At 35.8% G+C, this 23,694-nt stretch overlaps 1 protein-coding gene across 2 annotated transcripts in view; it reads left to right on the top strand.

Annotated features, from left to right (window-relative positions):
- The window catches only part of PYROXD2 (pyridine nucleotide-disulphide oxidoreductase domain 2), a 34,644-nt gene extending 18,872 nt beyond the window's left edge, over positions 1-15,772 (top strand). The window contains exons 11-16 of one of the 2 annotated variants that reach the window (XM_074296029.1): positions 3,737-3,809; positions 4,204-4,360; positions 10,515-10,669; positions 12,890-12,996; positions 13,864-13,984; positions 15,120-15,772. In XM_074296029.1, the coding sequence (XP_074152130.1) occupies positions 3,737-3,809; positions 4,204-4,360; positions 10,515-10,669; positions 12,890-12,996; positions 13,864-13,984; positions 15,120-15,190 (684 nt within the window). In that variant the 3' untranslated portion in view covers positions 15,191-15,772. The remainder of the gene's footprint in view (positions 1-3,736; positions 3,810-4,203; positions 4,361-10,514; positions 10,670-12,889; positions 12,997-13,863; positions 13,985-15,119) is intronic. The other variant, XM_074296030.1, reaches the window with a different exon arrangement.
- The last annotated feature ends 7,922 nt before the right edge of the window (positions 15,773-23,694 follow it).

Genomic DNA, 23,694 nt, shown 5'->3' with positions numbered 1-23,694 from the left:
CTCCTGAGTTGGAACTGTACAGCCCTTTGGCATGTTAACTTTCTGAGCCTATAGGTATCGCTCTATTCCTTATATGTGCCCTGGACATTTTTTCTCAAAAAAAGGGATATTATAAAATTTAATTTGATTCAAGCATTTATTAAGCACTTCTAAAGACCAAGCATTGTATTGGACGCTGGGGATAGAGACAAAAATGAAACAATCCCTGCTCTCAAAAAGCGCATACTCTACTAGGCAAAAACAACATGTATGCAGATAAGTATGCAAAATATATACCGAGTAGGAGGGGAAGATGGGAATGACCATGGAGCATCAAAAAGGGACAATAGAACCCCCAACCAAAAATTAAACTCGAAATACAAAAATTAAAAGGAGAAATCAATAAAATTGAAAGTAAAAAAACTATTGAATTAATAAATAAAACCAAGAGTTGGTTTTATGAAAAAGCCAATAAAATAGATAAACCTTTGGTAAATTTGATCAAAAAAAAGAAAGAGGAAAATCAAATTGATAGTCTTACAAATGAAAAGGGGGATCTTTCCACCAATGAAGAGGAAATTAGAGAAATAATAAGGAGTTACTTTGCCCAACTTTATGCCAATAAATTTGATAACTTAAGTGAAATGGATGACTTCCTCCAAAAATATAGGCTCCCTAGATTAACAGAGGAGGAGATAAATTGCTTAAATAGTCCCATTTCAGAAAAAGAAATAGAACAAGCTATTAATCAACTCCCCAGGAAAAAATCCCCAGGGCCAGATGGATTCACATGTGAATTCTACCAAACATTTAAAGAACAATTAGCCCCAATGTTATATAAATTATTTGAAAAAATAGGGGATGAAGGAGTCCTACCAAATTCCTTTTATGACACAGACATGGTACTGATACCTAAACCTGGTAGATCGAAAACTGAGAAAGAAAATTATAGACCAATCTCCTTAATGAATATTGATGCTAAAATCTTAAATAAGATATTAGCAAAAAGACTTCAGAAAATCATCTCCAAGATAATACACTATGATCAAGTAGGATTTATTCCAGGAATGCAGGGCTGGTTTAATATTAGGAAAACTATTAATATAATTGACCATATTAATAATCAAATTAATAAGAACCATATGATCATCTCAATAGATGCAGAAAAAGCATTTGACAAAATCCAACATCCATTCCTACTAAAAACTCTTGAGAGTATAGGAATAAACGGATTATTCCTTAGAATAATCAGGAGTATATATTTAAGACCGTCAGTAAGCATAATATGCAATAGAAATAAACTGCAACCTTTCCCAGTAAGATCAGGAGTGAAACAAGGTTGCCCACTATCACCATTACTATTCAATATAGTACTAGAAACGCTAGCCTCGGCAATAAGAGCCGAGAAAGAGATTCAAGGAATTAGAGTAGGAAATGAGGAAATTAAACTATCACTTTTTGCAGATGACATGATGGTATACTTAGAGAACCCCAAAGACTCTGCTAAAAAGCTACTAGAAATAATTCAAAATTTCAGCAAAGTGGCAGGATACAAAATAAATCCACATAAATCCTCGGCATTTTTATATATCACTAACAAAATGCAACAGCAAGAGATACAAAGAGAAATTCCATTCCAAACAAATGTTGATAGTATAAAATATTTGGGAATCCATCTACCAAAGAAAAGTCAGGAATTATATGAGAAAAATTACAAAACACTTGCCACAAAAATAAAATCAGATTTAAATAATTGGAAAGACATTCAGTGCTCTTGGATAGGCCGAGCGAATATAATAAAGATGACAATACTCCCCAAACTAATCTATTTATTTAGTGCTATACCAATCAGACTCCCAAGAAACTATTTTAATGACCTAGAAAAAATAACAACAAAATTCATATGGAAGAATAAAAGGTCAAGAATTGCAAGGGAACTAATGAAAAAAAACTCAGAGGAAGGTGGTCTAAGTGTACCTGATCTAAAGCTATATTATATAGCAGCAGTCACCAAAACCATTTGGTATTGGCTACGAAATAGACCGGTAGATCAGTGGAACAGATTAGATACAAAGGACAAAAAAGGGTACATCTATAGCAATCTAATCTTTGACAAACCCAAAGATTCCAACATTAGGGATAAAAATTCATTATTCGGAAAAAACTGTTGGGAAAACTGGAAATTAGTATGGCAGAAATTAGATATGGATCCACACTTAACACCATATACCAAGATAAGATCAAAATGGGTCCATGATTTAGGCATAAAGAGGGAGATAATAAATAGATTAGAGGAACAGAGGATAATCTACCTCTCAGACTTGTGGAGGAGGAAGGAATTTATGACCAGAGGAGAACTAGAGATCATTATTGATCACAAATAGAAGATTTTGATTACATCAAACTAAAAAGTTTCTGTACAAATAATACTAATGCAAACAAGATTAGAAGGGAAGTAACAAATTGGGAAAATATTTTTAAAAACAAAGGTTCTGACAAAGGTCTCATTTCCAAAATATATAGAGAACTGACCATAATTTATAAGAAACCAAACCATTCTCCAATTGATAAATGGTCAAAGGATATGAACAGACAATTCTCAGAGGAAGAAATTGAAACTATATCCACTCACATGAAAGAGTGTTCCAAATCACTACTGATCAGAGAAATGCAAATTAAGACCACTCTGAGATACCACTACACACCTGTCAGATTGGCTAAGATGACAGGAACAAATAATGACAAATGTTGGAGGGGATGTGGGGAAATTGGGACACTAATGCATTGCTGGTGGAGTTGTGAAAGAATCCAGCCATTCTGGAGAGCAATCTGGAATTATGCCCAAAAAGTTATCAAACTGTGCATACCCTTTGACCCAGCAGCGCTACTACTGGGATTATATCCCAAAGAAATACTAAAGAGCGGAAAGAGACATATATGTGCCAAAATGTTTGTGGCAGCTCTTTTTGTTGTAGCTAGAAACTGGAAGATGAATGGATGTCCATCAGTTGGAGAATGGTTGGGTAAATTGTGGTATATGAAGGTTATGGAATATTATTGCTCGGTAAGAAATGACCAGCAGGAGGAATACAGAGAGGGTTGGAGAGACTTAAATCAACTGATGCTGAGTGAAATGAGCAGAACCAGAAGATCACTGTATACTTCAACAACGATACTGTATGAGGATGTATTCTGATGGAAGTGGAAATCTTCAACATAAAGAAGATCCAACTCACTTCCAGTTGATCAATGATGGACAGAGGTAGATACACCCAGAGAAGAAACACTGGGAGGGGAATGTAAATTGTTAGCACTAATATCTGTCTGCCCAGGTTGCATGTACCTTCGGATTCTAATGTTTATTGTGCAACAAGAAAATGATATTCACACACATGTATTTTACTTAGACTATATTGTAACACATGTAAAATGTATGGTATTGCCTGTCGTCGGGGGGAGGGAATAAGGGAGGGGGGGTAATTTGGAAAAATGAATACAAGGGATAATATTATAAAATATATATATATATATATATAATAAAAAAATAAATAAATAAAAAAAAAAAAAAAAAAAAAAAAAAAAAAAAAAAAAGGGACAATAGAAAAAAGGGGTCTTATCTCTTTCTTGGGCTTTTAAGGCTTGGCTCCAGGGACTCTGAGTGTCCCCAGTTCTCCATGAGTATATAAGCGTCTTCAAAACATAGGTCAGTCTATCAAGTCCAGGGTAAGGTACCTAACAATTCACTGTGTTCTTATAGGAGCAGCTCCCTGAGGAGTTCATCAAGAGAATCTCTCAGTTGGACACCCAGTCACCAGTCACCAAGATTAATGGTAGGTAGAGCTCAAGGAAAACAGACAGAAAGCAAGTCTCTTCTCTTTATGGGACGCTTCCTATTGACACTGCAAACCAAGCTTTCTTAAAAGCTTAGCTGAAGAGTACCAGCTTGCACAAAGGAGTCTGTTATTAAGTCTCTAATTTAATTTGTCTTTTATGACTATAGTGTCTCCTCATTTCTGTTAAAGCAGATTTACCAACATTATCTCCTTCTTTCCCTAGCCTAGCCACTATCAGATCTTGGGAAGTAAAACACTTTTACCCTAATTTCCTATTCCACTTTCTAGTCTTATGTTCCCTTCACCCATTATGGAAGGAAAGCCAGCAGAGGAAAGACTATAGCCTCCTTTAGAGTTATGATTCTCTTGGTTTGCTCTTGGAAATCCACAGTAGCTGTAGACAAACTGCCCAACTTCCTGGCTGCACCAAATGTCATCAGTGGTCAACCCCTGCCTCATCACCAGTGTTCTATCCACCTGAATTGTGAAGACACTCAAGTCCTCCACCAGGCGTTCGAAGATGCTACCAAGGGAATCGCTTCTCAAAGGTGGGTCAATGACTAGGCTGTGCTCCTGAATAATCTTCCCTAGGCCAAAATACAAGGAGATCTACTTTGTTTTTTTAATAATTCTGTTAAGGGGCAGCTAGGTGATGAAGTGGATAGAGCACTAGCCTTGAATTCAGGAGGACCTGAGTTCAAATCTGGTCTCAGACACTTACCACTTCCTAGCTGTGTGACCCTGGGCAAGTCACTTAACCCCAGCCTCAGGAAAAAATAATAATAATTTTATTAAATTATCTTTTACAAACAACAATAAAAACTTGTTTTGTAACTGTTTACACTTGGATTAATTTCAATGCATAAAACATTTTAGCAACTTCCTAGTCACTCAAGTCAAGATGGTTTTATTTTGGTCTATTCATTATCATTTAATTTTCCTTAGTTAGGATCACAGTCTGTGTGGTCCATTTTTGGGGGCTGCTTTTTTTCACTTTGCATTATCTCATAAAAATATCTGCAGATTTCTCTGTATTTCTTATATTTGTTGGCATTTATAGCCTTATGGTATTCTATCATATTAATGTACCACATTTATTTAACTATCCCCCTAATAGTGGGTATTATTTTCAGTATGCGGGGATGAGGATGTTTGTAACCATACCTAATGTTGCTTTGAAAACATTTGAACAGAGTTCCTGATTTTGTTTGTTTTTGATAGCACTTGTAAAATATATTTCCAAACATTTGATCAAAGGGTATGATTACATTGTTTTTACAATGTATTGCTAGATTGTGAAGGGGGTCTCTGCAAAAATCATATGATATACAAAAGTCAGTAAAAGTAGTCATTAATTCATCAAACATTAAATAAGATTATTATTTCTATCAATTTTGACATTTCTACCTCCATACATTTCTTATATCTACCTCCTCCTCTCTTTCCTCATCCCCTCAGCTGTTTGTTCATTGTTTCTCAAAAGGTGCTCAATATGTGTTTTATATGTGCCTAGAAATGTACTAATTTCATAGAAATAAAAAGCAAACTCCTTAAGGGCTGGAATTGTTTTGCATTTAAACTCAGGTCCTCCTGACTTCAGGGCTGATGCTGTCTAGCTGCCCCCTGTTTTGCATTTGTCCTTGTATCCTCAGCTCTTAGCAATTTACCTGACTCATGGCAGGTGCTTCATGAATGCTTATTAACTGGTTGTTTCAATTTGTCAGTGACAAAATTATGTGATTCAAAAGTTTTTCTGACTACTCCCATCCTCACCATAAATAAGCAAGATAGGATAGTGCAAAAAACATTATGTTTGATATCTGTGGATCTGAGTTAAAATCCAGATTTTGCCACTGGCTGTAGGCATGACTTCTGGGTTTCAATTTTCTTATGAGTATGATAAGGCTGTTGGACTATATGCCCCCCTCTCTTTCAGGTCTAGATTTTGATTCTAGAATTATATTTATGAAATTCCCTTGATCTCTTAATTGCCCAACTTTCTGAACTCTGACAACTTTCATCTATCCTATTTCAATTATGGCACCACTTTCCAGGTTCTGGACTGTGAATCTGCAACGTTAGTCTCCTATCTTTGTACCTTTCCCATTCCCTTACTAAACTTCTCATTCTCCTGATGGCTTCTATCCCTTTATTCTTTTCTATCTTTTTTTCTTGCTTCTGGCTTCATTTGCTTCTATAACCAATTAAATAATGCATTAGTCACTTTTCTATAATCACCAAACACTCAGGTTTTTTCTCTATTCCTAAACTGCTCAACCCTGGGCAAACCCCTCCCCAACAACCAATTTCTCTCCTGTGCCTGAGCTGCCAAACATCAATAGAAAAAAGTCACCAAATTGTGCTGATTTCACCCATTATAAAAAATTTATGGTGCATAACTTCAAGTGGGTCCTTATAGTTGCTCAGCAATTCTATTCAGCTTTTATTGATTCTTTTTATTATTCCCTACAGCAAGTATTTCAGTTTTTCTTTTATCTTCAAGGCCCAACACTCCCCCCACAACCCTTATCTTGCAAATGACATAGCTTCCAATTTCATCAAGAAGATTGAGGTTATCTGGTGGGAACTCCCTCAACCCCCTCCTTCTATATTTCAACATTTTCCAATATTTTTACCTGTTATTTTCTTCCCTCCTTTATGAGATAGAAACATCCCTATTTTTGTCAAGTCTCTACCCTGTTCTTTGATTCCATTTGTCTCTGCCTTGTCTAGGATCTTTGTAACTTCTGTCCTCTCTAATCTAATCCAACCCACTCTGATCCAACCAGCATTTATTAAGTGGCTACTATGTGGAAAATACTGTACTAGATGCTGGGGATATAAAGAAATAATGAACTTATATTCTTCTCTTTCTCTCATATGTCTTTAATCATTACTTCTCCTTTTAACCTGATATCTTTCCATCTTGCTATAAATGTGTGTCCTATAAATTTTTGCCCATTCAGAAAAAATCTTCCCTCTGCCCTTCATCCTTAACAAGTTTCTGCCCAGGAGCAGCTAGGTGGCGCAGTGGATAGAGCACCAGCCCTGAATTCAGGAAGACCCGAGTTAAAATCTGATCTCAGACACTTAATACTTCCTAGCTGTGTGACCCTGGGCAAGTCACTTAACCCCAGCCTCAGGGGGAAAAAAAAGTGTCTGCCCATGAATCTCTTCCCTATTATTACCAAACTTCCAGAAATGTTGTCCATTCCTTCCTCAATCCCCACATCCTCCTTCACAGCTTGCTACCTGACCTCCATCTTCACCACTCTGTCGAAACTACTTTTTGGTCATCATTGGTCTCCTTATTACTCTGTCCAAAGGTTTTTAATTAGCCTTTTGTCACCAAAGACTTCCTTCATAATTTTTGATTCTGTTGACCACCCTATTTCTGAATAAACTTTCCTTGGTTGATTTCCAAGATGAGTTTTCTTTCTCCTTTCACTCTTCTAACTGCTTTTTCCATCAATTTCTTTCTTAACTATTTAAAACTGATCTTCTTTAAGGTTTTGTCCTTTATCTTCTCTTGTTACACTCCCTTTCATTCATTCTATTAGGATGACAATCAATTTTATTCAAATGAATCACACGTCACAGTCTCCATTTTCTGACCCTTCTTCTAAAAGTCAGATGTGATTTTCAAATTGCCTACCAGACAGCTCTACTTTTATGTCCCAAAAGAACTTAAAGTTCAATATCTTAATATTGCAAATGTTAAACATGTACAATTCTTCCAAACATATTTTCACAATTATCATGCTGCACAAGAAAAATTAGATCAAAAAGAAGGGAAAAAAAAAACCACAACAATAAAAAAGGTGAAAATACTATGTTGTGATTGACATTCATCTCCATAGTTCTTTCTGGATGCAGATGGCTCTCTCCATCACAAGTCTATTAGAATTTGCCTGAATCACTTTGTTGTTGAAAAGAGCCATGCCCATCAGAATTGATCACCACGTAACCTTGTTGCTGTATACAATGTTCTCCTGGTTCTACTCACTTCACTTAGCATCAGTTCACATCAGTCTCTCCAAGTCTTTTTGAAATCATGCTGATCTTTTCTTATAAAACAATAATATTCCATTCCATTTATATACCATAACTTATTCAGCCATTTCCCATCTAATAGGCATCCATTCAGTTTCTAATTCCTTGTCACTACAAAAAAAAAAAAAAAAAAAAAAAAAAAAAAAAAAAAAAAAAAAAAGATTGCTACAAATATTTTTGTACATGTGGAGTTTTTTTTCCCTTTTATGATCTCTTTGAGATACAGACCCAGTTGAGACACTGCTGGATTAAGAGTATGCACAGCTTAATAGGCTGTTGGACTAGTTCCAAATTACTCTCCAGAATGCTGAATTAGTCCACAACTCCACCAACAATATGTTAATGTCCCTAGTCTTCCCACATACCCTCCAGCATTTATCATTATCTTTCCCTATCATTTTAGACAATCTGAGAGGTGTGAAGTGATACCTCACATTTGTTTTAATTTACATTTTTCTAATCAATAGTGTAAAACCTCTATATCTTCAGCTATAGATAAAGGTCTACAGTTATATATGTAGATATAGATATAAGCATTTTCCCTGCTTTATAAAGCAGTGTATTTTGCTAGAAATAGTTTGAACTGAGCATCCATAAAAGCCTTAATTTTAATCCTGTTTCTGATACTTCCAACTTTTGTGATCATGGGCAAATTTAGTACTCCAATTGGTGGAATGGGGGTCAGTAATATACATGATGCCTTGATTACAAAATTTGAGGAAGGCTTAAATGAGATAATATATGTAAGATGCTTTGTCAACCTTTGTCATAAAAAGTGTGATGTAAATGTCAGCTACTCTTATTATTATAGCAATATCCCTCTTAAACCTAACCACCTACTTCCCTTTTAAGAATGATAATAAGAATAATAACTAATGACATGCACATATATAAAGTTTACAAAGCATGTTATATGCATTGTTTCATTTGAGCCTCCTAACACTAAGCCCTACTTTTCTTTCTGTGAGATGCACACATACACATCCAGAGACCATTCTTAATAACTTAGATTTTAAAACTCAAGGAAACTTTAGAAAGCATCTGATCAAACCTCCTTATATTTACAGGAGAGGAAACTGAAGCTTGGAGTGGTTTAACGTTAAAATCTTATCACTCACATTTGGTCTTACTTCAGATAATGGATTGCTGTCATATTCCTCTCCCCACCTCCCCCAAATAAAATTATATTTTTAAAAAAATATTCACCCTATTTTTAATTTTTTAATTTATTTTTTAAATTAAATTTAATTAATTAAAATAATTAATTTTAAAATTAAATTTAAATTTTTTTGTTCTTTGTATTGCTATCACTGTCAAAATATTTTCTTCTTGTTTCTATTTACTTCATTTTGTATCCATTTTAACATCTTCCCATACTTCTCTGAATTCTTCCTTTTTCTCATTGTTATATGGCATAGTATCATTCCATCAAATTGATGTGTTAGGGAGTACAGTAGAGTCAGAGATCCTGGGTTCAAATCCTACCTATAATGCTTACTCCCTATGTGATCTTAAACAGATATAAAACAGGTGTAAAAGGAAGAAGCTGAAGTAGATTGTCTCTGAAATCCACCTTCACCTGTGATTTCACTGATATGGGCAACTTTACACTTTTTAGTACCTTTTATGTGACATATGTTTAGAGAATTGCTTAGAGCATTGATTGGTTAAATGACTTGCCGAAGATCACATAATCAGTATATAACTTCCTGGTTTTGAAGCCAGTTCTCTATTTACAACACTACATTTTTGTTGTTGTTGTCATTCAGTTGTTATGATTTCATTTTTGAGGCAAAGATGCTAAAGTGTTTTGCCATTTCCTCCATCAACTCATTTTATACATGAGGAAATGGAGGCAAATCAGGTTAATTGAGTTGCTTGGGGTCACTTAGCTAGTATCTGAGGCAAGATTTGAACAAAAGATGAGTCTTCCTTATTTCAAACCCAGTGTCTATTCACTGTACCAACTAGCTGTCCTACCAGCCTATACTATCATTAATTATATGTCGTGATTCATTTAGCCATCCCTCAACTGATTAACATTTGCTTGTTTCCAATTCTTTGTAATCACAAAAACAGCTTCTGAGAATATTTTTTTATATATGAAAGTTTTCTTTCTGTCTTTAACTTCTTTATTTTAGTCTCCCTAGATGTAGAATATCGAGGTTCAAAAATATGGTCATTTTCTGGGCATAAGTCCAATTTGCTTTCCAGAATGATTGTATCCATTCAGAGGCTCATTAACAGTATATTATTATTAGTGTGCTTTTCCCCAAGCCCTATAGTACTTACTAAGGAAAAAATCCTTAAAAATACTTTTACCTGCTTTGTTATTTCCTCTATCCTTTCTAGTATAGAAATGGTAGTAGCCAATTATATCCAAGAATGGAATTAGGACCTAATGAGGAGATTCATTGATAGCTTTCTGACATCCCCAGGCTATAAAAGATGTACTCTCTGAGATGCTGGAATATAATTGCTTTAAGAATTCAAGTAAGATTAAAATGATTTGTAGGATCTTCTAAAAAACAAACAAACTGGTAGTTCTCTAGAAGAGTGATCTCAGATCATATTCCCTTGCATTTTCTTTTGAATTTCATCCTTCTCAAGAGATCTGATTTTCTCTTGGCTTCTCTCTCTTTGACTTAGGCCCATGATTGAACTTTGTATTCCATCGTCATTGGACCCCACATTGGCTCCACCTGGCTGCCATGTTATCTCACTCTTCACTCAGTACACTCCCTACACCATGACAGGTGGAAAGGTCTGGGATGAGCAAGAGAGAAATACGTATGCTGACAGAGGTAAAGCAAAGGACACACTCAGTCATTGTCTCCAGAATGATGCCTATGGAATGAAAAACTTGTCTCATCCTCTCCTACCCCAAACCCTACTCTTCTCTCACTGGTGTTCCTTTCACCCTACTTTTCCACTTTCCTCAGGCTTCTCCTACCTAAAAGGGTACTCAAGATCTGTGGGAACCTCCTGGCTATCTGTTTCTTCTTCCTCTCCTTCTTGACTCTGATTCTTTATGGGCAGAAATCATTCCTTACCAGCCTCTTGATATATAAGTGGGTAGGAAAATGTGGCAAACAAAAAAGATCATCTAATGTTAGACTTAAAAGTGTCAAGACAGGGGTTCCTTATCTTATTATATCATGAACCCTTTTGGCAGGCTGGTGAAGCTCATAAATCCCTTTTTGGAATAATGTTTTTCAATGTATAAAATAAAATACATAGGATTACAAAGGAAATCAAATATAATGAGATATAATTATGAAATTAAAAAATACTATATATGTACATATATATATATATACATATATATATATATGTATATATATATATATATATATATAGAAGAGAGATTAGATTTTTTTCACTTGGCTCCAGAATACAGAGCAATGATTAGAAATCAGAGTGGATGTAAGAAAAAGCTTCCTCATGGATGACTAGATAATCCAAAAGTAGCATGGCCTGTCTCTCAAGGTGATGAGCTCCTTGTCATAAGAGGTATTCAGATGGAGACTGGCTGATTAACTTTTCATTTTAGATGGAAAGGGGATTTCTGTCTACAGGTAGAAATAGTTGATTTTAAAGTCTTTTCCAACTCAGATATTCTGGGCTTATGTACAAGGTTCTCCACAGATCAGAGTAGAGAATCTTAACACCTAAGTGTTGCTAGCTCTTGCCCTCAGATTACTATTCTGTTTTGGAGTGAGGCAAGACATTTAAAGAAGAAAACAAGCTCAGCACCTTTAACTTTACGTGACACAGGCATGGACTTTTCCCAGAGAGCTTCTTTTGTGTTTCCTAGCTAGATTTCATACAACACAAGAGAGATGTAAGAATCTAAAAAAATTGCTTGCGACAATACAAAGCCCATGAACATTGTTGTAGCAAACACAAAGCACATAGTTCTCAACAGAGTTGACTCCTCACTTGGCCCCAAATGGTCTCAGTCTTAGCTCGATTGATTTCTTTTTAAAAATGTTTTATTGATGCTTTCTGTTTTTCTATCACTGTTATTTCCAAATATACTTCCACCACACTGAATCCTTCCTTATGATGTCAGGGGGAAAAAAAAAACAAATTAAAACATTCACTAGAACAATGTCTAGCAGCATATATAACATTCCATATCTGTAGTTACCCACTTCTGTAATAAAGGAGGGAAGTATGTTTCATCAATCCTGATTTATTTTAGAAGTAATTGAAAAAAAGCAAATCAGCTTGGACAAGCTAGTTTTTTTGAATTGCTTTAATTGCTTTTTAGTTTAGGGCTTCGCCATTGTACTTCAAAGTTTCTGGGATCTTATGTACATACATACATATGTACACATAATTTTGTGCCATATATAATTGTGTATTCTATTATATAATTATTATGTATAGTTACATATTATTGATTAGTGTTTACTTTATTAACTATTGATATGATTATTATATATCATGTAACTACTATTTGACATGTAAATATATATTATGTGTATGTATATTTTATGTATATTTATTCATGTGGGTGCATATAGGCATTTGTGTGCACAAGCCCATAGCTATTTCTATATAGAGATATAAGGGCACATGGGTGCACGTAAGCTTGATGTTTATTTTTGTGCATTGTATAGCAATGCAGCCATATATGTGTATATAGTTGTATATATATATATATGCTTTCATATATGTATACATGTACATATTGAGAGATATATAGGTCTACATTTCCTTTCCTATTAGAGAAGGAACAGTTTCTGCTTTTCACTGTTTCATTAGTATTTAGTATCACCAATACTGTATCATTAGCATTTAGTACAATGCTTTGCACATAGTAGGCACTTAATAAAAGTTTTTTTTAAATTATTCATTAATATTAGGTAATAGACTTAGCCCTTAAAGAATCCTTTCCCTTTAACCAGGAAGCATCCTTGGTCATTTATTTGTCTATATATGGTTTTCCTTAGACCTTTATATTGCCCCCCTTCCTACTAATATATTCCTATTTCCCTACTATTTGTAATTTTTAGTGTTTGACTGCATTGAGGCCTATGCCCCAGGCTTCAAGAAATCAGTGATCGGCAGAGACATCCTGACACCACCTGATCTCGAGAGAGTCTTTGGACTTCCTGGAGGGGTAAGCCATGTTGCTAAAATCTTTCCCAATATCCTTCTTCCTTTTACTTGTCCTAAAGAGGCCAGATCAACACTGGAGCTTCTCTTTATCTTTTATCCCTTTGGGCTTAATGTGACACCCGCACCTCTTTGAAGTCTAGGGGTCTGAAAAACATATAGAAGTGGCACAAGCCATAGCTGTAAGGTGGGGAGGTGGGCACAGCTGTGGATGCATTGGATGCTAAGAGGAGCAGGGGTAGAAGTCAGCTATTGAGGGCAGTTAAATGTGTCTTGTCCTCCCTGCTAAATATCTGTAGCTGCCACCTGAATCTGACATTGTCCATGGAAGTATCCTCTGACCCTAGGCATCTCTTGATCTCTGTCCCAGTGGAGCTGGATTTAGTCTCTTTTTTTCTACCAAGTCACTCTGCCCTTTCATAATATAGCTCCTTTCTTGGCCTGGTATCATTCCAATAATAAACAATAGCTAAAATGTCTGTAGCACTTTAAGGTCTGAGAAGTGCAAATTTACAAATCTTAAATCTTAAATGATGTTAGCACCATCTAGCACAAAGTAGGCATTTTAAAAAATACTTGTTGATTGGTTGAAGTTTATCTCATTTGATTCTCTCAGCAACCCTAGAGGTAGATGCTGCTATTACTATCCCCATTATATGAATGAAAAGATTGACTGACAGAGATTATGTGAATTGCCCATTTACACAGCTAGTAAGTGGATGAGGCTGGCTTTCAATTCAGAACTAATCCTCGGTCCAAATCCAGCTCTCTTTCTACTGTGCTACCTAACTGTATGCAAGATGGGACAATTAAAATAGAGGTCAGTCTAATTCTCTAGTTACCCAGCAGTTCCCTTGTCTGTGTCTTATAGAACATATTCCATGGAGCCATGTCCCTGGATCAGCTCTATTTTGCTAGACCGCTGCCACCGCACTCCAACTACCGCTCTCCAATCCAGGGTCTGTACCTTTGTGGCAGTGGTGCCCATCCAGGTATGTGATCAGTGCTCATGCACTTCAGGGATTTGGCTATTGTGGAAGATCAATGGTTGGGGGCCTTTCAGAAGAAGAAAAGAGATTGGACTGATTGTGAGGAGCATAGACTCTTGAATTTTTTACTGCTCATACTCCAAATATTAATGAATTTTTTTGTCACTGAAATTCCATATTGAAATTTTTGTTAAGATATCTACATTATTAGTTATTAATGTTTTTGTATTGTAATAGACCCCTTTGCCAATCTGGTAAAACATATTGATCCATTACCATAATAATGTTTTTAATTGCACAAAAGTAAAATACACAGCACTACAAAGGAAACAATTACATTAAAATACTTTTTAAAAAAAAAGTTTGGGGCAGCTAGATGGCACAGTGGATAGAGTACTGGCCCTGAATTCAGGAAAACCTGAGTTCAAATCCAGACTTAAAACACTTAACACCTCCTAGCTGTGTGACCCTGGGCAGGTCACTTAACCCCAATTGCCTCAAAAACCGAACCAAACAAGCAAAACAAAACAAAACAAAAACAAAAATAAAAACAAAAAAACAAGTTCACAGACTTCAGATTAAGCATCCCTCATTTAAATAATGAACTTCCAGAAAGACAAGAACCCATTTTCTAGTTGCTAACCAAGATTTCCTGCCATTTTTTTTTCCTATTCTACTACCAACAACAATAACAATCCAAAAGCAAGCATGAGACCAAAAGATTTCTGAGCCAGAAGAGATCTTAGGGTTTTAACCTGTATTCCTCATTTTATAGTAGAGGAAGTGACTGACCTCTAGAGAGAAGGGTGACATGTCATGGTCACAACCAGCTGACTAGGGCAGAGCTGGGACAAGGACCTGTCAATTTGCCCAACTCCCAAACCTAACATGTTTTTCACCATCCCCTCACTGCATCCTTGAGCATCTCATGATACACATGTGCCAGTGAGGACTGAAAATCTATATTACCCTATCTCATCTTCAATTACTTTCACTTCTCTTGGTATTTACTAATTTGATATAATGGAAGTTTTATAATACAGTGGCACAGTCTAGGGCTTCTGCATGCTTGTGGCCTGCCCCTTTTCCTAAGCAGTTTGAGAAATGGGAAGTCAAAGGACTTATTTTCCTTTTCTAGGAGGAGGTGTCATGGGAGCAGCTGGACGCAATGCAGCCCAAGTGGCCTTTGAAGATTTCAAGAATTTGTGAGCCACTGAACTGACTTAAGAAAGAGCTACTGTGAAGACCCTGAGGTCTCTGTGTACCCTTAAGTTCAACTTTATAAGACTCTCTTTTTTAAATAACAATATATTTGGATACTTGAGACCTTACAGCAAAGTGGTATAATCAAGAATGCTATCTTTAGAGTCAAAAGAAACCAAAGTTAGAATCCCATGAATTGGGTTTTTGTCTTTTGACCACAAGCAAGGTATACAACATTTCTGAGCCTTAATGTCCTCATCTGATGATAATAATTTCTGTAGCACCTACCTCATAAGATTGTTGAGAGGATCAAATATGGTTACATGTATAAAAATAGTATCAATGTCAACCATTGTAATGGTTACTAGTATCTAATGGGATATGGATAATATGTAGTAATTTTATAACAATGCAATCCCCAGATATGATTGCAGGTACAGCAATCACATGTCTCAGATATCCTGGGAGAGTACCAGTTTAAATGTTAAACCATGCTTGAATTCTACAAATTTATTTGTTTTCTGGATCAATCTGAAATCTTGAAAAGTTTTTATTTGAAAAATTTTACATAAATATTCATTAGTGAAATTGGTCTAAAATTTTCTTTCTATGCTTTGTCTCACTCTGGTTATGAGACCATATTTGTCTCATAAAAAGGATTCATTTCCCATTTTTACAAATAATGTTTGTAACATAGTTATTAATTGTTCTCTAAATGATTGATAGAATCTGCTAGTACAACCATTTGGATTAGAGACTCTCCCACTTTCAGTAGTTTATTTAGGGTATGTTTATTTTTTTTCCAAGTGTTATCTGTTTAAGTTTTCTACATCTTATTTTTGGTAGTATTATATTTTTGCAGATACTAATTTTTTCCTTTGAATTCACAGTTTTGTTGTTGTAATAGTTTTTGATAATTATCTTTCCTCTTTGTTATGAATTTATCCAACTCATTTTAAGTCTGATTTTCTTTCCTTTTTTGAGCTGGCTAAATAATAGTTTTAGAAAACAGTAGAAAATAATAATAGCTTACTGATTTTGTTAGCTGACAAAAAGCAAAACAAAACACTACCTAGTTTTACTTATCAGTTCTATAATCTCAATCTCAGTTTTCAGAAAACAAAGTACACTTAACACAAAGCTGTGCCAAAAGAATATCTTTAGTTAGACCATATGTCCTGATTTTTGTTTGAGAAAATATTTCTATAGTCTTCATATATATAAAATGTGAGTAACAGAAACAAACAAATAATAAAACGTGAGTGCCTGGGGGAAAAGGAAAAAAAAATTTTAGGCAGTACCAGGCTTCCCAGATTGAGGACTATCATAACAGGATGCTTATGCAGAAGTGTTCCTTTGTAAGAAATTTGTTAGAATAGAGAAGAGCTAATCCAATTCCAATTGATCAATGATGGACAGAATCAGTTACACCCAGAAAAGGAACACTGGGAAATGAGTGTAAACTGTGAACATTTTTTTGTTGTTGTTGTTGTTGTTTTTTTGTTTTTTGTTTTTCTTCCCAGATTATTTTTACCTTCCGAATACAATTCTTCCTTTGCAACAACAACAACAACAAAATTCGGTTCTGCACATATATATTGTACCAAGCATATACTATAAGATATTTAATATGTATGGGAATGCCTGCTATCTAGGGGAGGGGGTGAAGGGAAAGAGGGGAAAAATTCGGAACAGAAGGGAGTACAAGGGGTAATGTAAAAAAAAAATTATCTATGCATATGTACTGTCAAAAAATGTTATAATTATAAAATTAATTTAAAAAAAAAAGAAATTTGTTAGAAAGATTATTCGACATAATTTGTTACCTTTTTCCTTTGTAGCCATGTGATAGAACACCAAAATTTTCATATAAACAGAGAAATTATTACCAGCCTAGCAAATTTTTCCAAGGCATGAAACAACAGGGCCAGGTTTGGGTACGATTATGAGCAGGGCTTGGTTTGGGCATGATTATTTAGCCAGCTGATTTTATTCTAAGGACAGATGTTTTTATCTCCCCTTCTTCAATTTTCAGCCTCCCAGATACCTATCCTTCTTCCTGGTAAGGAATTCAGAAGTCATCTACCCAACCCCCTCATTTTTGTAGATGAGGAAACTGAATCTTAGACAGTTTAATGTCACACGGAAAATAATAAAGCTACTTGTCCTTCAGATCCTGAGCTATTTGTGTGATATCTTATAGAACCTTAGGATTTTAGCTCTTCTGAGGCTATTCATAGCTTTTCAGGAACCTCTTGATGACTAAAAGCCTTTAACACCCAAGAGACAATCTCTGATGGTTGACTTCAAGCATCCTGAACAATGGAAGTGGAAATACTTTTGGAGCATTCATAACAACTATAATAATTCACATTTCTAAAAGAGTATTTTAAGGTTTACAGAGTGCTTTGTTCACAGACACCCTGTGAAGTAGGTGGTACAAGGCCTCTTACTTGTAAGGGCAGCCTCTCACACAGGCAGACATGGACAAACCTCCAAAAAGCCTCTCTTAAAAGACTTGTCTGTCTCCATAGCAACCCTTCTCTGATCAGAAAGCACCCTGGTCATTGCAACTGGCCTGCTTTTTAATAGACTAGGAAGAAGTACTGCATCATTGGGGATGCCAGAGATAATCTTGTATCGTTCATTATATTTGAGACTATATGCTTTTTTAATATATTGGAGTCAGAGAGCCCAGACTTAAGCTTAGTAACTCTTCTGGCTGATGGCTAGGAGTAGTGGCTTAAGTTGAAAGTCTAGGTCTTGAAAAAATAATTCAGAATGGTTTCTCTGGCCAGTTCTAGTCTGAGCTTTGCCCCTAACTTGCTTTATAATCTTGTGCCATTTCTCTGCCTCATTTTCCTCATCTGTAAAATGGGGGACTTAAATGAAGTGATTTAACTTGAGCACTAATTTCTACAACTGGATGAAGTTATAATTCCTTGCTAACAGAAAAATAGATCTCCATCAGAAAAAAGGACTCAACCAACTGGGAATACACGGGACTAAAGGTGGGTACTTTTTTTTCCTTTCCCCACACTTTGGAAAAAAAAAAAAAAAAGATATTCTAGTCCTTTCACAGTACTATTTCTTTGGCCTTTAGTTTCTCTTTCCATAGGTAACAGCATGGATTGTAGCAGTGTTATTTTTATTTTAAAAATGGAATGAAAATGTCAGATGAGTAATTTTTCTCCCTCTTGGAAAATTCCTAGTTATCACCATGTCCTACTATAAAATGTTCCTTATGCTTTGAGGGAAAATTTTTATTTTATGCTTTAAAAAAAAAGAATGAAGATATTTTTTATAGACCTACAGAGGTCAGCCAACCCAAACAATGGTACAATAAAGAAATCCCCTTTACCACATCTCTGAGGGACACTTATCCAGACCTGAATTCTCTCCTTGCAGTGACAAGGAGCTCGGAGGGCAGTTTGATTCATTCTTGGATATCTCTGATGATTAGAAAGTTCTTTCTTATATTGAGCTAAAATTTGCCTCCTTCTGACTTCCATTCATTAATCCTAGTTTTTTTTTTTTTTCCTTGGGTAACCCTAGGTAAACATTACTTGTTTCTTTTATCTTTCCTCCTACATGATGGTTTCCTATTTCTCTTTAAGTCCTTTAGTTTTATGGAGAATTCAAGACCTATATTTGAATATAACATATCAGATGTGAACTGATAAGAGCAGAGTATATATGATAGGATTGTTTTTTCTCGTGATCTGGACACTGTATTTCTGAGTATTACTCTGAATATTCTGAGCTTGGAATGAACCAAAATCCCTAAGTCTTTCCCTACAAACTCTCGCCAAACCAAGTCTCTCCAATTTTGTACTATTGCAATTGATTCTTTTGATCCTAGGACAGAATTTTACATTGATTTCTGGTAAATCTCTTCTTGTAGGAATATTCCCATATGGATTTGCTTATCCCCAAAGCACAAGACAAAAATGTTTAAAAGAGGGGTGGGCAAGCAAGGATTTCTTCAGAATGATACAACATAGCCCTTTTATGGTAGTAAAACCTTTCTGAACTCTTCCTCAAGACAGAATCCATGTTCACGGTTATCTAGCACCTCGATTCCCAAATGTAAGAATGCAGAAACAGGTAACAAGGACCAGGAGGTGAAATACCTAGGCACTAGAGCATATGTGGTGCCTCAGTCTCCATATTGTGGTCACCCAACTGTCTCTTAATTCCTTTAGCCTTAACCCAATCACTTTTAAAATATGTTCCATTGTTGACAAGAGTTATGCAATGTAGGGAAAGCATTTTCCTCAGAGTAATGAAACTCGTCAGGATGTAGGAATCTCAGTTCTGTCCATAAGCTTCTGTGTAATTTGGCAGAAGTGTCAAGTTCTAAGAGCAACTCAGTTTCCTTTTCTGTAAAATGAAGGATTAGACCATAGGATCTTTAAAATCTCTTCACCCTCTGACATTTTATGACACTTAGTACCCCCAGGATGTGACAATTCCAAAGAAAAGGCAGACCATGAAGCAGAGTGGGAGAAAGTGACTCTTAATGCTTTGGGGAAGTATCTGATTGGAGGTTACTTGACCATTGACTAACTAGCTGTTAAATTAGATAATTTTAAACTTGTCAGAGAACTAAAATCCCATTCCATGAGAACAATATAATAAATTGACTGACCTATACCCTAAGGGCTTGAAAGAATCCTTGAATCTCTTTCTCACAGCAGTAACTGTTCCCCCAGGAAGTCAATTAGTCTGAAGTGAGAATAAGGTCAGAGAAGACCATTCAGGGCTGGGCATGACATAAGTGAGCAGGTAGAGAAGGAAGGAAGGTTAGGAGATGAATAAAGAACTCTAGAGAACCAATATTTCTGGTCTATTGAAAAGATTTCTAAGAGAGAGTCATTAGAATAGAAGGAATATATTTTAATTCCAGAATTAGCTAAGACTTTCATTTAATATTAGATATACCAATGTATGGAAAATTCCTGTACAGAAAGACCTGATTTGCTATAAAGCAATGACTTTGACAATGAAAGAAATAGCTGCAAATTTGTCCCTTGTACCTTTGGGGTGTAAAACTCTTACAAGTATAAATAAGACAGAGACATATTTTTAACTGAAATGTGAAAAATTGGAGGCAAATTTATAGTTCCTTGTTTTCCCCAAAGCAGTGGGAAAGCTTCTCTCTCAAGCACAAACCAGTGATCTTTTGAATTGGAAGCTAATCCAATCTGGTTTTGCATTCATGTAAAGCTGCCAGCTCCCTGCCTGAAGTAATAGCTCCTAAGTGACACTGTCCAGAGTCTGGGAGAAAGGGAAGGAAGGTTTATCACTTTGGAAGGAATTCCGTTACTTTCTGGATGAAGGAATGACAGAACCATCTGCAAGCCATGTTAACTGAACTTTATTATATTTCTACTCTGATCTATACTTATTAACTTTCTTTGGAATATCAAGGTCATTCTGATTTTCTAAACTGTCACCGAATAGCTCCAGGCCTCAGGTCTTCATATAAAATGAGGATTATATCAGTGGTTCTCAAATTTTTTTTTTTAATTTCAGGACCCCTTTATTTGCATTCTTAAAATGTTTGAGCTATAAGGAACATAAGCAATCATCTAGTCCTACTTGTTCTCCAAAAGAAACTCAGGATCAGGGAGAGTGACCTCTCAAGATCATATAGTTAAGTGACAAGGTTAGGACAGTCCTCAGGTCTCCTGATTTGTAGTTGTCCAATGTTCTTTTAAAAACAGAAAACAACAATAATGAACCCTTAAATTCTTCATTCATGGATCCAGGTCCATGGATTCAAAATTCCTGCCAGTGAAAGCCCTTTCACTAATTTGTGAAGGCCTGAATTTTAAGGATGAGACCGTTTACATAATTATATAATTTAAAATATTGAGAGGGGATTTTCTTGCAAGAAGTATTTTTGCTTTCAGGGAACCAAATATATGTGGTTCTCAATATGGAAGAGTAACTTTCAATTGATTCTCTAGAGTTCTTTATTCATCTCCTGAAGTTCCTTCCTTCTCTACCTGCTCAGTTATGTCATATGCTGTTGCCCTGAATGATTTTCAGGGTAATTGACTTCCTGGGGGAAGAGTTATTACTATGAGGAAGAGGTCCAAGAATTCTGGCGAGCCCTTAGGGTATAGTACAGTCAATTTATTACATTTGTCTCACAAAATGGGACTTAAGTTCATTGCTATAACTAAAATTGTCTAAGCCAAAACCATCAGCTCAATATCTATTATTTGTAGGATTTGAAATTTCATTCAAGCCTCAGCCAACCAAAAAGGAGAGAAGGAAAAAAAGTATATTTATTGATAAGGACATATGTGGCCTGAAATTGGACACTATTGGGAGAAATACTGTAGATACCCCACCCTGGTTACCTTTTGCTCTAAGACATTATCCATAGACATCTATGAAACAAACATAATGCCTTACAAACTTATATTGATCAATATTCCAGGGGATAAATAGTCAGAGACTATCTTATGAGTCTTGCTGAGTATCTACAGAACCTTACATGTACATTACATGTGGTAGGTACATTATATTGCACCTGAACTATATTTATACTGTTAACTTTTCTTTGGAATATCAAAGTCATTCTGATTTTCTAAATTGTCACCAAATAGCTGTTTGGCCACGGAAAAGTTGCTTCACTTCTCCAGGTCTCAGGTCTTCTTCCTGAAGGGGAGAATAGATATTGAATTAATCAATATAATTCAATAAATTTGTATTAAGTATCAGACTAATAAAAAAGAGTGTGTTTAAGTGTTTAAGTGGGGAAAGGAGAGATACAGCATGAATGAATTCAAGATTAATAAAGAATAAGTTCTGGGGTGGTGGAATATCTACAGGGGTTCTCAAACTACGGCCCACGGGCCAGGTGCGGCCACTGAGGATGTTTATGCAGCCCACCGGGTTATGGCAAATGGGCTGAGGGGCAGAGACAGAGTGTTAGGTTCTGTTTTTACTATAGTCCGGCCCTCCCACGGTCTGAGGGACAGTGAACTGGCCCCCTATTTAAAAAGTCTGAGGACCACTGGAAGAGATAAGATAGAGGCCTAAGAATGTTGGGGGTTGGGGTGGGTTGCAAACAGGAACAACTGAATGGATGAATAGTGAATTGTGGAAAGCATCAAATTGTGCCAGTGATGGAAGACTTCAGGTGGCCTGCTGAGATATGTGGAGTTCTCTGGTAATCTAATCTACTTTAAAAGGTCTCTACACTGGCCCTTTGACTATAATACAAGAGGCTTTTTTTTTTTTTTTTTTTTTTTTTTTCAAAAACGGCTGAGTTGTGATACGGTTTTCAGTGTCAAGCACTGGTTTCAGGGGCTGTACTGTGGTCACTTTTCATCCTGCCTCTGGGAAAAGGTCTGGATGTCTGAGGGACCATGTTCTAGGCACACCTATGAACCATATATAGAACTTGGCTTGATCAACTGATACTCACCAGATTCAATGAGATTCAGAAGAATTAATTTTTAACTTATTTTTAAATTATCAAACAATATAATGCTTAAAAAAAACTGTTCTTTAAAAAAAAAGTGATACTTTCTGGGATTTTTTTAAACATCACTGGTGCTTGTGATATAGACCCTCCCTTATGACAAAGAAGTAAGAGACCACCATTAACATCAGATAACTCAGTATCTACAGGTCATGGCCCTCTCTACTGAGAGGAGAGGTGTATTTCATCCACACAGAAGCATCCAGTTAGTCCCATAGTAACTTTCCCTCCAGGCCTGTCATTCTAGGATGGGTCTAAATCAGGGGTTCTCAAACTACAGCCCACAGGTCAGACGCAGAGGGCTGAGGACGTTTATGCGGCCGGCCTGAGGGGCGGAGACAGAGTCCGGCCCTCCCACAGTCTGAGGGACCGTGAACTGGTCCCTGTTTAAAAAGTTTGAGGCAGAAGTCAGCTGAGCACACTAGCATTATGGACAAACACTTGTCAAACATCTGCTGTATAAATAAAATAAATAAACAAACAAACAAATAAATAAATAGATGAATAAATAAATGAATAAACAAATAAACAAATAAATAAATAAATAAATGAAACAAATAAATAAATAAACAGACCTGATGAATCAAAATTACCCTCAGGAAGCTTAGAAGAGGGTAGAAAGTATGTGTGCATTACATATGGGAGCCCATGCAAGGGCGCAGTAATAAATGCATCATGAATAAATCCTGCATTTACGTACAGGTTATAAAACCTTTTCATATATATTATATTGATCAGTCAAATATTACATAACTAGTGTTTATATAATGTGTTTGCAAAGAGCTTTACAACAATCCCGGGAGGCAGATGTTATAATTATCTCATTTCACAGAGGAGGAAACTGAGCCATTCAGAAATAAAAGACATGCCCAGAGACAAATAGCAGGTGTGGGAGGTCCCGTTGAACTAGGATTTTCCTGGCTCCAGCATCCACTGAGCTATAAATCCCCTTAAAATGAATCCCGTTTGCAAGGGTCAGTGTTGAAAAATTATCCCTGCATATGTT

The sequence above is a fragment of the Sminthopsis crassicaudata genome, chromosome 2 (assembly GCF_048593235.1).
Source record: "Sminthopsis crassicaudata isolate SCR6 chromosome 2, ASM4859323v1, whole genome shotgun sequence".
NCBI classification, from domain to species: Eukaryota; Metazoa; Chordata; class Mammalia; order Dasyuromorphia; family Dasyuridae; genus Sminthopsis; species Sminthopsis crassicaudata.
The sequence above is the reverse complement of the archived record's forward strand: the minus strand, read 5'-3'. Positions and strand labels throughout refer to the sequence as shown.